The following is a 12,000-nucleotide window of genomic DNA, read 5'->3' as shown; positions in this document are numbered from 1 at the left end:
AAGGCTTTCTTTTTCACTTTCGCCTTCCTTTCACCATTTTTCTCCTTTTAGGAGAACGTTTTCCTTTTTGGTAATAAAAATTGACCCTCAATCCAGCTGTACTTATGGTAAGTCTCCAACATTAGCAAAGAATGGGTTGTTTCAAGCTGCAGTTCCTTATTCTGATCTTCCACCCCAGTGAGGAGAAGAGGATGTGATCACGAGATCGCCCGCAGAGGGGAAATTGTGAAAGGGACCTCACTCTAGAAAAGCAGCCCACAACTGCCCCAGCTCTCAGAGGAGGGTGAGCTTCTGAGACGACTCATCTGTGAGGGCACCCGGCTTTCTGTCCACCTGACATGGAACCAAAGCGGATCAGAGAGGGCTATCTTGTGAAGAGGGTAAGCAAAGCGTCACCTGCGATGGTGACCCTGGGAATAGGGTGGGGGAGGATTGGGGTCCAGCTTTGCACTCTCTACCACTGAAATAGGAGAGTACTGCAGGTTGTGGAAGGTTGTGGGGAGAAGCCAGTATGCATTCCACTGTCTTCTGGTTCTTAAAGATGGAAGCTTCCACCTCAGGTGTCAGCATAGCTTGATTTTGTGGGACTGAGAATTCCAGAAGGCAGGGTCTGGAAATCCTTCATGATTTAGAGGATCCTTTTCAAGAGTCATGCATGTGTGTTATACCAGAAGACTCAAACTCTTCTGCTACAGAGGCTACTAGGAGAAACTACTCATTTGTTAGTTAAATTCTTCCTCCCCCTTTTTATTTTTTTGGAAAAGAAGAAGAAGCGAATGATTAAAGATGAGCTGATATAGTGATACAGTAATGGTAGCTTATTTATCTTTTTTTATTGGACTGAAATCTTTTTATTCGCAGTTCTTAGTGAATTTGCATAACATGCTGTTAAGATGGTAGGTAGATACACCATTTTAAAGGTTAGAAAATAGAGACAGGAGTTTACTCAAAAAAGCTTAGTTTCACCGGTTAGGCATCAGGAAACTGAATTTCATTAGCACTGCTGTTTTATCTTCTGATGGTGGGTGTATGCTACGTCACTGTGAATCTTCCCAGGAGGGTGAGTTCTCACATAGGCTTGTTAGCATCCTGTGGACAACACTTCTATGAGCAAGTAACTCACACTGACCCAAGTAAGCTCAGGGTGTTAGAAGTGAACTGAATTCAGTACATTCCTTTAGAGACCCAATTTTTTAATTGATGGAGTGCATAGTGGGACTCTGTTTAGGCCGTTCATGGTTTAACCTGAATTTTAGCCTGAAGTGTTCTACTAAGAGGGGGTCAAACTGCTCACATTGCTGCCTGATTCTGTCTTGATTTAAATCTAGAAGGGACCTTAGACCATCTGACCTCATTCCCTCATTTCCACAAGAGTAAGCTGAGACCCAGAAGCTGGTGACTGCTCAAAGTCACACGGCTGTGACAGTGTTGGGATCAGAAACTCACTCCCTATCTCCTGGCACTGAGCCTGTCTCCAGTACACTGGGATTTGCAGAGTAAATTCAGCCTAAATTAGAGTGTGTAATGTGTCTGTCTTTGTGAGAGTTACAAGTAGGTGCCGGAGAATAAATGAGCCCTCAGCCCATATTCTGTCTCATTAGCCATATTTTGAAACATCCTTTGGAAATATACACAGAGGTGTATGTAGATACTTTGCAGTAGGCTCTAATAATCTCTTTGAGAACCAGTAATAATTAATGTTGCTATTTCTTTCCTGCTCACTTAGGCTAGTATCCTGACAAGAGCAGGTGAATGGAAACATTTTCTGCAAAGGTTTTCTGTTTGTTTTAAAAACAATTTAAGCATCTTGTAATTAAAATTGCTCTTATATTGTATACTTGTATTTTTAACTCTATACATTAGTTTCTCAGAGAGAATAAGTGACTTGCCCATATCCAACAACTGATAAGAGGACAACCTGGGATTCAAACCCAGGCTTGCCTAACTGCAAAGCCTACCACCATCTCACTGATCGCAGATAGCCTGCTGAAAGGCAGGTTTCCCCAGCCAGCTAGAGGGAGATGAGATGAACTTTGCAGAGCCAGAGTGGGGCCTGGACAAATTGGACTGTGGGCAAGAGTGTGTGCAGTGACCTCAACCTCTCTTTGTCCCTGATTAGGGGGTTACTTCAGACAATAAGCATAAACATGTTTTGGAGGTCCTTGAAAGCACATCACTGATTTCGATATGTTTGTAATCATAGCTTAAAAGAAGAGAGAGGAGCAGGTGATATGCAACCAATAACTTCACCTCCCAAACTAACTTCATTTCTACACAATTTATGGAACCAACTGTTGTTTCTATGACAACCTATCCAGCCATTACGTTGAGTGGCAGGACTGATCCAAAGAGTGTATTAGGAATTTAGGTGGCCTGTGAGGCTGGGGAAAGCACAGAAATAGGAGTGGTTAGAGAGAGGACAAGGGACTTTTTAAGGAAAGAAAATGGCTGCAAAAGACAGAAGCAGAAGGAGGAAAGCCTGGGGCAAAACAGAGCAGGACTCAGTAGTCTCTGCCCAGCAATTCTTCCAAAACTTGTCTTCCAGATGCCATGAAATAATCCCCCATGATCGGCACCCATTGAATTATCATTGTCAGAGTAGCCAGCATATGTGGCCCTTACCTTGTAGCAGGGACAGATCTAACCATTTAATGTACTTTATGTACATATAATGGGAACAACTATTACCTTTACTTTATGGAAGAGGAAAGTAAGATCTGCCTTTCATGGACTGTAGCCCACCAGGCTCCTCTGTTTATGAGATTTCCCAGGTAAGAATTCTGGAGTGGGTTGCTATTTCCTTCTCCAGGGGATCTTCCTGATCCAGGAATCAAACCTATGTCTTCTGCGTTAGCAGGCAGATTCATTACCACTGAGCCACCGGAAAGTAAGGTACAGAGAGGTAAAGGGCCTTGCCTAATGTCACACAGCTATGAAGTGGAAGAGTTGGACTAGAACCCAGCAGTGTGATCCCAGTGTCACAGAAAGCCATGCCTAACTATGTTTTATGTCGCTCTCATGGGCTCAGACTGCAGTGATTTTCTTTTCCAAAGTGCCGTTGTTGTGATGGGTGGTACCCAGGAGAACCTTAGGCCAGAATGACTTCACAGTATTGCCTACAAAACTGTGTTATCTTATCTGCCTATATAGTTACCATTTTTGACCACAAGCTAGGTGTAAGTTATCAGCCCTTTAAGTGTATTATCTCATTTAATCTCTGTAGCAATGGGAAATTGGTACTATATTATTTTCATTTTACAAGTGAGGAGACTAAAGTTTGGAAAAAATGAAGTAATTTGCTTAAGGCCATGTAACCTGGAAGAGACAAAGTTGAGATTCGAACCCAAGTCTCTAAGGCCCCAGAAATCATGCTGTTAAATACTTTGTGTCATCTTTCTATTGCTAACCTAATATGTTTTCATTGAGAAATTGTCCAACCTGGAAAATTTATTTATATAAAAAAATATACTGCTGAACAAATTAGTTTCCTTGCTTTCAAAGTATTCAAACAGAAACAAAATGACCACTGATCTGGGATGTTATACTTATGATGTCATGGATCAGACTGGAGGACTCAATGATGCAATCTATGATGTAGCAGAAATAAGGACTTCATTGACTGTAACACCAAACTTAAAATAACATTTCCCACGAGCATGGGAGAATAGATGATACTGACTCACAGTTATGCTTTAGTTCAATATGTAGTTTTGACCATCAAATAGTTTTCCTTTGAATTCTAGCTGTATGTCAACATGGGAAAAGAGAAGTTTGAGGAAAAGGAGAAGTGAAGGGAGGTATCTGGAAGGGGGTTCCACACAAAATCAAGCTTCTCCACCTTCACCGATGAGTCATGACGTCTTTCTGTGAAATTGCCCATGTGTAGGAAGGCCTGTCTCAGTTTGTGCATTATCACACTGCCCTGGAGTTGCAGGTCAAGGTCACTCTCTCCCCCATTAGACTGTGAGCATTTTGAGAGTAAAGATAGCATCTTGTTCATTCTTTTATTACCACAATACAAAGGCAAATGTCTGAAATGTGGGGGCTGCTTTATCATCATTTGTAGAGAAACCAATTAGCAGGGCAGAGGCTAATAGAGTTTTGCCAAGAGAATGCACTGGTCATAGCAAACACCCTCTTCCAACAACACAAGAGAAGACTACACATGGAAATCCCCAAAACCGGACATGGTCAATACCGAAATCAGATTGATTATATTCTTTGCAGCCAAAGATGGAGAAGCTCTATACAGTCAGCAAAAACAAGACCAGGAGCTGACTGTGGCTCAGATCATGAACTCCTTCTTGCCAAATTCAGACTTAAAGTGAAGAAAGTAGGGGAAACCACTAGACCATTCAGGTATGACCTAAATCAAATCCCTTACGATTATACAGTGGAAGTAACAAATAGATTCAAGGGACTAGATCTGATAGACAGAGTGCGCGAAGAACTATGGACGGAGGTTCGTGACATTGTATAGAAGGCAGTGATCAAGACCACACCCAAGAAAAAGAAATGCAAAAGGCAAAATGGTTGTCTGAGGAGGCCTTACAAATAGCTGTGAATAGAAGAGAAGCGAAAGGCAAAAGAGAAACGGAAAGATAAACCCATGTGAATACAGAGTTCCAAAGAATAGCAAGGAGAGATAAGAAAGCCTTCCTCAGCGATTGATGCAAAGAAATAGAGGAAAACAATAGAATGGGAAAGACTAGCGATCTCTTCAAGAAAATTAGAGATACCAAGGGAACATTTCACATAAAGATAAGCTCAATAAAGGACAGAAATGGTATGGACCTAACAAAAGCAGATGATATTAAGAAGAGGTGGTAAGAATACACAGAACTATGTAAAAGAGATCTTCATGACCCAGATAATCATGATGGTGTGATCACTCACCTAGAGCCAGACATCCTGGAATGTGAAGTCAAGTGGGCCTTAGGAAGCATCACTATGAACAAAGCTAGTAGAGGTGATCAAATTCCAGTTGAGCTATTTCAAATCCTAAAAGATGATGCTGTGAAAGTGCTGCACTCAATATGCCAGCAAATTTGGAAAACTCAGCAGTGGCCACAGGACTGGAAAAGATCAGTTTTCATTCCAGTCCTTAAGAAAGGCAATGCCAAAGAATGCTCAAACTACCACACAGTTGCACTCATCTCACACGCTAGCAAAGTAATGCTCAAAATTCTCCAAGTTAGGCTTTAACAGTACGTGAACCATGAGCTTCCAGAAGTTCAAACTGGATTTAGAAAAGGCAGAGGAACCAGAGATCAGATTGCCAACATCCACCAACATCCAGAGAAAAATAGTTTGGACTAGGAATTGGGGCAGAAAGCAAAGAAGAACTAAAGAGCCTCTTGATGAAAGTGAAAGAGGAGTGAAAAAGCTGGCTTAAAATTCAACATTCAGAAAACTAAAATCATGGCATCTGGTCCCATCACTTCTTGGCAAATAGATGCAGAAACAATGGAAACAGTGAGAGACTTTATTTTTGGGGGCTCCAAAATCACTGCAGATGGTGACTGCAGCCATGAAATTAAAAGATGCTTGCTCCTTGGAAGAAAAGTTATGACCAACATAGACAGCATGTTAAAAAGCAGAGACATTATTTTGCCAACAAAGGTACATCTAGTCAAAGCTATGATTTTTTCAGTAGTCATGTATGGATGTGAGAGTTGGACTATAAAGAAAGCTGAGCCCTGAAGAACTGATGCTTTTGAACCGTGGTGTTGGAAAAGACTCTTGGGAGTCCCTTGGACTGCAAGGAGATCCAACCAGTCCATCCTAAAGGAAATCAATCCTGAGTATTCATTGGAAGGACTGATGGCTGAAGCTGAAACTCCAATACTTTGGCCACCTGATGCGAAGAACTGACTCATTGGAAAAGACCCTGATGCTGGGAAAGATTGAAGGTGGGAGGAGAAGGGGACGACAGAGGATGAGATGGTTGGATGGCATCACCAACTCAATGGACATGAGTTTGATTAGGCTCCGGAAGTTGGTGATGGACAGGGAAGCCTCGTGTGCTGCAGTCCATGAGGTCACAAAGAATAGGACACAACTGAGTGACTTAACTGAACTGAACTGTAGAGAAACCAAAACATCAGGGGTTCATATTATAGTAACTTAAAACATTTCTAATGGAGTCATTTTTAGACATTCATGTCAAACATGTTTTTGAGGGTTTTGTGGGGGTTGTTTTTTTAGTATTTTTCTTGTAGATGAGGCCCAAGGGTTCAGATGAGGATAAGGAATTAGACTTAAGGCCCAATAGGGACAACAGGTTTTTGGAACAGATGTGTAGAATCTGAGGATTGAAAGGAATGTGAAGTATTTTGATAAGTATTTAATTGAGCTTCTCTTCTGTGGCCTGCATTTCTTTTACTAATCTGTTCACAAACATGCTAGAAGACCTCTTGTGCCAGGGAACACACTAATTTGACTTTCTCCCGTAAGTTATGCAACAAACTGTTTTTTTTTTTCTGAAACTTTCACCTGCTGGGACTTCAAAACAATTCAGTGTTTCACACCTCTGAAGACAGCCCTCATCTACTCTCTCAGTCCCTTTTTGAGCCCAAACTTGTGGGTTCCAATAATTCCCCAAGAGAGATGCCATTTTGTCTCTCTCTTTTAAAAAAAATTTTCACTGGAGTATGGAAAAGGCTTCACTCCATCTGCAACTTCGAGGTTTCCTGAGCTCAGTTTCATTCTTCAGGTGTATCTGTGTGGTTAGTCGATCAGTCGTGTCTGACTCCTCTGTGACCCCATGGACTGTAGCCCTCCAGGATCCTCTGTCCATGGGATTTCCTAAGCAAGAATACTGGAGTGGGTTGCTATTTCATTCTCCAGGGGATCTTCCCGACCCAGGGTTTGAACTAGTGTCTCCAGTGTCTCTTGTGCTGCAGGCAGATTCTTTACCCACTGAGCCATCAGGAAAGCCCTGATATCTATAAACACAGAATTACAGAGAGTAGGTGGGTTTTATTGGTATATCTATAAACACAGAATTACAGAGACTAGGTAGGTTTTATTGGGTGCTTACTATGTTCTGGATATTGCCCTTAGCAATTTACATAGATTATTTTAGTTAATCTCCTAATCATCCTAAGAAATATGTAGTAGCGTTATTCCCATTTGCCAGATATAGCAAATGAGGTTTAAACATTCCTCAAGATCACATTCCTAGAATGAGGCAGAGCTGGGATTTGAGTTTGGACCATTTGTCTCCGTCACTACTGGTTAGACTCCATTTAAAGTTAGAACCTTTGTTACTTTCCTGTGCTTCTATTTATATAGCCCACAATTGACTTCAGTCATTTTGACATCCCACATCAAAGCGCTGACTCACAGAGCTTCTTTTTGTCTTCCACATGCCAATTTCCCCAAATCTTCATATATTTTATAAATCTTTTAAAAAAACATATTAAAGAACAAGATTATATTTTATTTCATTTGCATTTGTTTGAATGCTGTTGAAGCAGTGCATTTTTACATTTATTGGACCCAGATGTTTTTCTCTTGAAAATTGCCTGCTTATATCATTTGCCCATCTAAAAAAATGCATAGGGTTTGTATATTTCTTATTGATTCTAAAGGGTTAAAAATATATTATGGATATTAATCTTTAATTATATGATAATTTGTTATAAATATACACACCTTTTAATTTGTTTTTCAGTTGTTCAGGGTTTTTGTTGTTATTGTTACTATTCATTCATTTGTTTTCTTACTGTACAAAAATTCAATTTTTTTATATGGTCAAATATCTTGACCTTTAAGTTTTCTTCTTTTGGTGTCATGCAGTGTCAGACTTTTATGCACGAAACTAGCCATTTCCACGATGATGTACAGTGACTCACTTGGAAACTTTAAATTTGATTCGGCACCTAAAACCTGCCGACTCTGACACGTAATTGTATAGATTTTGGCCTATAACGGAAGAAAACAGACATGTGCCACATATATATTTATTTATATGTGTAAACCTTATATATGTACAGTATCATAAAACATATCTTTTATATATGATCATGCTATGATGTGATTTATGATTTAGGTATGTTTTATGATTGATGGAGTCACAAAGAGTCAGATATAACTGAGTAACTAAGTACACACACACACATGATTTTATACACACACACACATATATACGAGGTTATATATATAGCTGGCTAGGTGACCTAAAAATTGATTTAGATTCCAATATGACTCAAATTTATGTGAGAACCAGAATGAAGATGGCATCTAAGGGGAAGTGGAAAGAACATATTGGGTATCAGGAGACATGGATTCTAATTTTGGTCTCACATTAACTGGTCGAGTGTACTAGGCCCAGTTTCTTAAACTAGCTTCAACTTTCTTACTTGCGTGATGAGGGTGATGGTAGATGATACTAAATGTCTTTCTAGCATGGACACTCTGTGATCACACTTCTGGGTTTGCTCTTGTGTAAGCACCAAGAAGGTTAAGGACAGAGAAGGGTAAATACAGGGATTGTGTGTGTGGGGGGGTGCTATCAGGTTACTCCAGGGAGAAGCTGGCAGATGCGGCGAGTGATGACCCAGAATTCCATCATCCTAACCTAACTAACCACTACCAAGCCTGGAAGAAAGTCCCCACTTTTTAAGCTCTCTGGATTTCTCTTGTCTTTACCAATATCAGCCTCCTCAATGAGCACAATGGCCCTGAATCCCAAATGACACCCTCCTCCGAGTGACCAGACAGACCCTGAGGCTACATTTGAATTAGGAGAGCACAAACTCATTTTGAACAGTTGGCTGCATAGTAGTTTTATTTAAACTGTCTACAGAAGGAATGCAGTGTTGGCTGACTTCTCATTTTATGCCAGTTCCAAGGTCAAAAGCCCTGAGTGATTCTGGCATTTATAAATCTTTGATAGGTGTGAAGTAGAATCTAAAATTTGAGCCTTGAAAGGCATTTCAGCAGTCATCTGGTCCAACTTCTACTCTTAGCTCTGTGAGTAGATCTTTTACTAGTTTCAGATACTTGATTTTTTTAGACTTGTCCGTATATTTCCCTAAAAGCACATCCCAAATTTTAATATGTAGTAGTGCCATATTGTTTATTTATTTATTACTTTTCCCCAATTATTTTTAAAAACTTCAAACTTACAGAGAAGTGGAAAAAATAGTGCAATTAGCTATATACACTTTCCCTAGATTTATTCATTGTTAATGCATGGCTACATTTGCCTTATCACTCCATATTCTTGTATAAATATATACACATATTTTTTTGCTGAGGTATTTGAGAATAAGTTTCAGACATCTTGCTCCCTCGTGCCTAAGTGTATCAACATATATATTCTAAGAATTAGAACATTCTCCACAGTTTTCTCAATTGAATGTACCATATTGCTCTCCTGCCAGCCATGTATGGGAATTCCAGTTACCATCTTTGTAAAGTCTTGCTTTTCTCAATCTTTCAGAATTTTAGCTGCTCTAGTGGATGTGCAGAAGTATTTCATTGTGGTTTTAATCTGAGTTTCCCTGATGGATAGTGATATTGAACATATTTTCAGAGTCTTTTTGGATATCCTCTCTAATGAAATGCCTCTTCCAGTTTTTTGCCCATGAAAAAATAGATAATTTGTATTTTTTCTTATTGATTTGCAGGAGTGTTTTATATTCTGAGCTTCTCTCCAGTAGATGTAAAACGGAAAGATATTTGATTGAAATTATTTCATGTGCTGGCATAGTGTCTGACCTTGCCCATTTTTTTAAAAAGGGAAATAATCCAGTATTAGCATGAATAGTTATTCTGCCTGTACAAAAAAGAGATAGTGTGTTTTAATTAAAAACTTATTTTTTCAGTACCTAAAACAAAGGAAACATTTGGACTAGCAAAATGATAGTTCCGCGAGCATTTATCTTCATTGCATAAATAGTCTTCCTTTTGGGCAACTGGACCTTTATATAGAGGCTTTTGGTATTTTAAGATAAGCAGCAGGATCTGCTGGGAACTGGTTGATAATTCCATTTTTGTGGTAGTCATGACGGGGTGACAATCAGGAGTTCAAAGATGAGAGGCAAAGAACCCTATTCTCTTCTTTTTCCAAAGTCCTCCTAAAATACAGACAAGAAAGAGAGACTTCCTAGTCAGAACGGTTATCTGTTACTAAAGGGGCAGTTGGCATCAACCCAAATGGAAAACTTTTAAAATAAGGATTGCCATGATAGCATCATGCTGGCATCAGAGACCATTCTGCAAGTGATTTTCATCCCTCCTAGCCATGCCTATACACAAGGCTGTGCTCTGAGTTTCTTCTTGACATTCATACCCAGATAAAGTCTGGTTAGACCCAAGAATGGAGGGTAAGTGGAGCTTCCATGCTGCCATTAATGGCACATGCTACCGATGGTGGTGCTTTTCCAGTGAGTCCAGCTTCAAGCACCAGCTACTATGCAGTCTGAATTGGCACTTGAGGTAGATTCTTTTGCCATCTTTAAGTTGAACTGAAAACAATGTCAGAGTTAGAAGCAGAAAATAAGCTGCAGAAAGTCAGTCTGAAGTGCACAAGAAGGAGAGTTGAGATCCATACCATATTCCCTTGGTAATGGCCCAGAAGAAGCTTATGGGCTAATGATAGATGTGTATACATTTTATATTAAAACTTTTAAAAGAAATTCCGGCAGAATTGCATTCCCCTTCCTCCCTGGTCACACAAATGTGGGTCGCCTGCATCCACACTGGCCAAAGTTAGGCTATTTACCGAGCCCTGTGGCATCTACAGGAGAGCTTTAGAAAACATCCTTATCCACATCTTTCTGTTGGCATCACAGGGAAGCATGTTCAACTCTTGGAAACCCATGTGGGTTGTATTGTTAGAAGATGGAATTGAATTTTATAAGAAGAAGAGTGACAGCAGTCCCAAAGGAATGATTCCCTTGAAAGGAAGCACTCTGACCAGCCCTTGCCAGGACTTTGGAAAAAGGATGGTGAGTTGACGTCAGTAACAGTGATAAACACCTTGCCAGGCGCTGACCTCTGCATAGCCTACTAATGTGAATGGAGCTCCCTGGGCCAGTCCCTCTCCCCGCCACTCATCCTGCACCCAAGGCATTTGGGTCTTTCTTGGCTAAGCATTTCCAGAACAGGGTTGGCTCAACTCCTGTGCTTCATAAAAGCCCTCACCCCCTTGAAAGGAGTCATTCCTAATGGAATGTGTTTTGATTTCAGTTTGTGTTTAAGATCACTACGACCAAACAGCAGGACCACTTCTTCCAGGCAGCCTTCCTGGAGGAGAGAGATGCCTGGGTTCGGGACATCAAGAAGGCCACTAAATGCATTGAAGGAGGCCAGAAGTTTGCGAGAAAATCCACCAGGAGGTCCATTCGACTGCCAGAAACCATTGACTTAGGGTGACTTTCTATGTTTACTTTCCTTCACTCTTTCTTCCTCCCACCCCACTCCTTGAGGCAATCTCACAGCAGACCTTACTCCAAGGCCCACTTTGGGCACCTTTGAAGGCTGTATCCACCCTTGCCAGTCCTTAGTACTTGCACTTGATGTGCTAAGATGTTTACCTGGCTCTGAAGGAGTGATCATGGGTTCCCCAAAGCCTAACAGCTGAGGAGAGGAGGCATGGGAATTTAAATTCCCTCATGTCTGCGTGATCTTGGCAGAGAGAGGGACAGGGAGAAGGAGAGATAGAGAAAGAGGAGGGAGGAGAGAAAGAGATAAATACATCATTGCATTTATAAAGTAGCTATAGTAAATTACTCTTAAAAGAAAGCTTTGGGATCTATACATAGGCAGGAAAAGATAGGAGCTACGTGTCCAAGTAGGTAAAGTTTTTCAAGTTCAAGTTCACATATTCAGCAGGGGTGAATATCTCTCCTAGGCAGAAACCATTTGTGCCATGACCTAGCTTAATGACCTCTGATGTTGACTGGCCTGGACCTGCAAGTGATAGTTGTTGCCTAAAGATTGATATTGCTTAAGTCCCTTTCTTTAGGAGTGTCTTTATTTTTTACT

General features: G+C 40.5%; 1 protein-coding gene across 1 annotated transcript in view; it reads left to right on the top strand.

Moving 5' to 3' along the window:
- The first annotated feature begins 275 nt into the window (after nucleotides 1-275).
- PLEK (pleckstrin) overlaps nucleotides 276-12,000 on the top strand; it is a 26,538-nt gene continuing 14,813 nt past the window's right edge. The window contains exons 1-3 of the mRNA XM_081595698.1: nucleotides 276-380; nucleotides 10,806-10,961; nucleotides 11,203-11,384. Of these exons, the coding sequence (XP_081451824.1) occupies nucleotides 339-380; nucleotides 10,806-10,961; nucleotides 11,203-11,384 (380 nt within the window). The 5' untranslated portion in view covers nucleotides 276-338. The remainder of the gene's footprint in view (nucleotides 381-10,805; nucleotides 10,962-11,202; nucleotides 11,385-12,000) is intronic.

This window comes from Giraffa tippelskirchi, chromosome 4 (genome assembly GCF_054371585.1).
Source record: "Giraffa tippelskirchi isolate mGirTip1 chromosome 4, T2T-mGirTip1v1.2.pri, whole genome shotgun sequence".
Taxonomy (NCBI): Eukaryota; Metazoa; Chordata; class Mammalia; order Artiodactyla; family Giraffidae; genus Giraffa; species Giraffa tippelskirchi.
The sequence above is the reverse complement of the archived record's forward strand: the minus strand, read 5'-3'. Positions and strand labels throughout refer to the sequence as shown.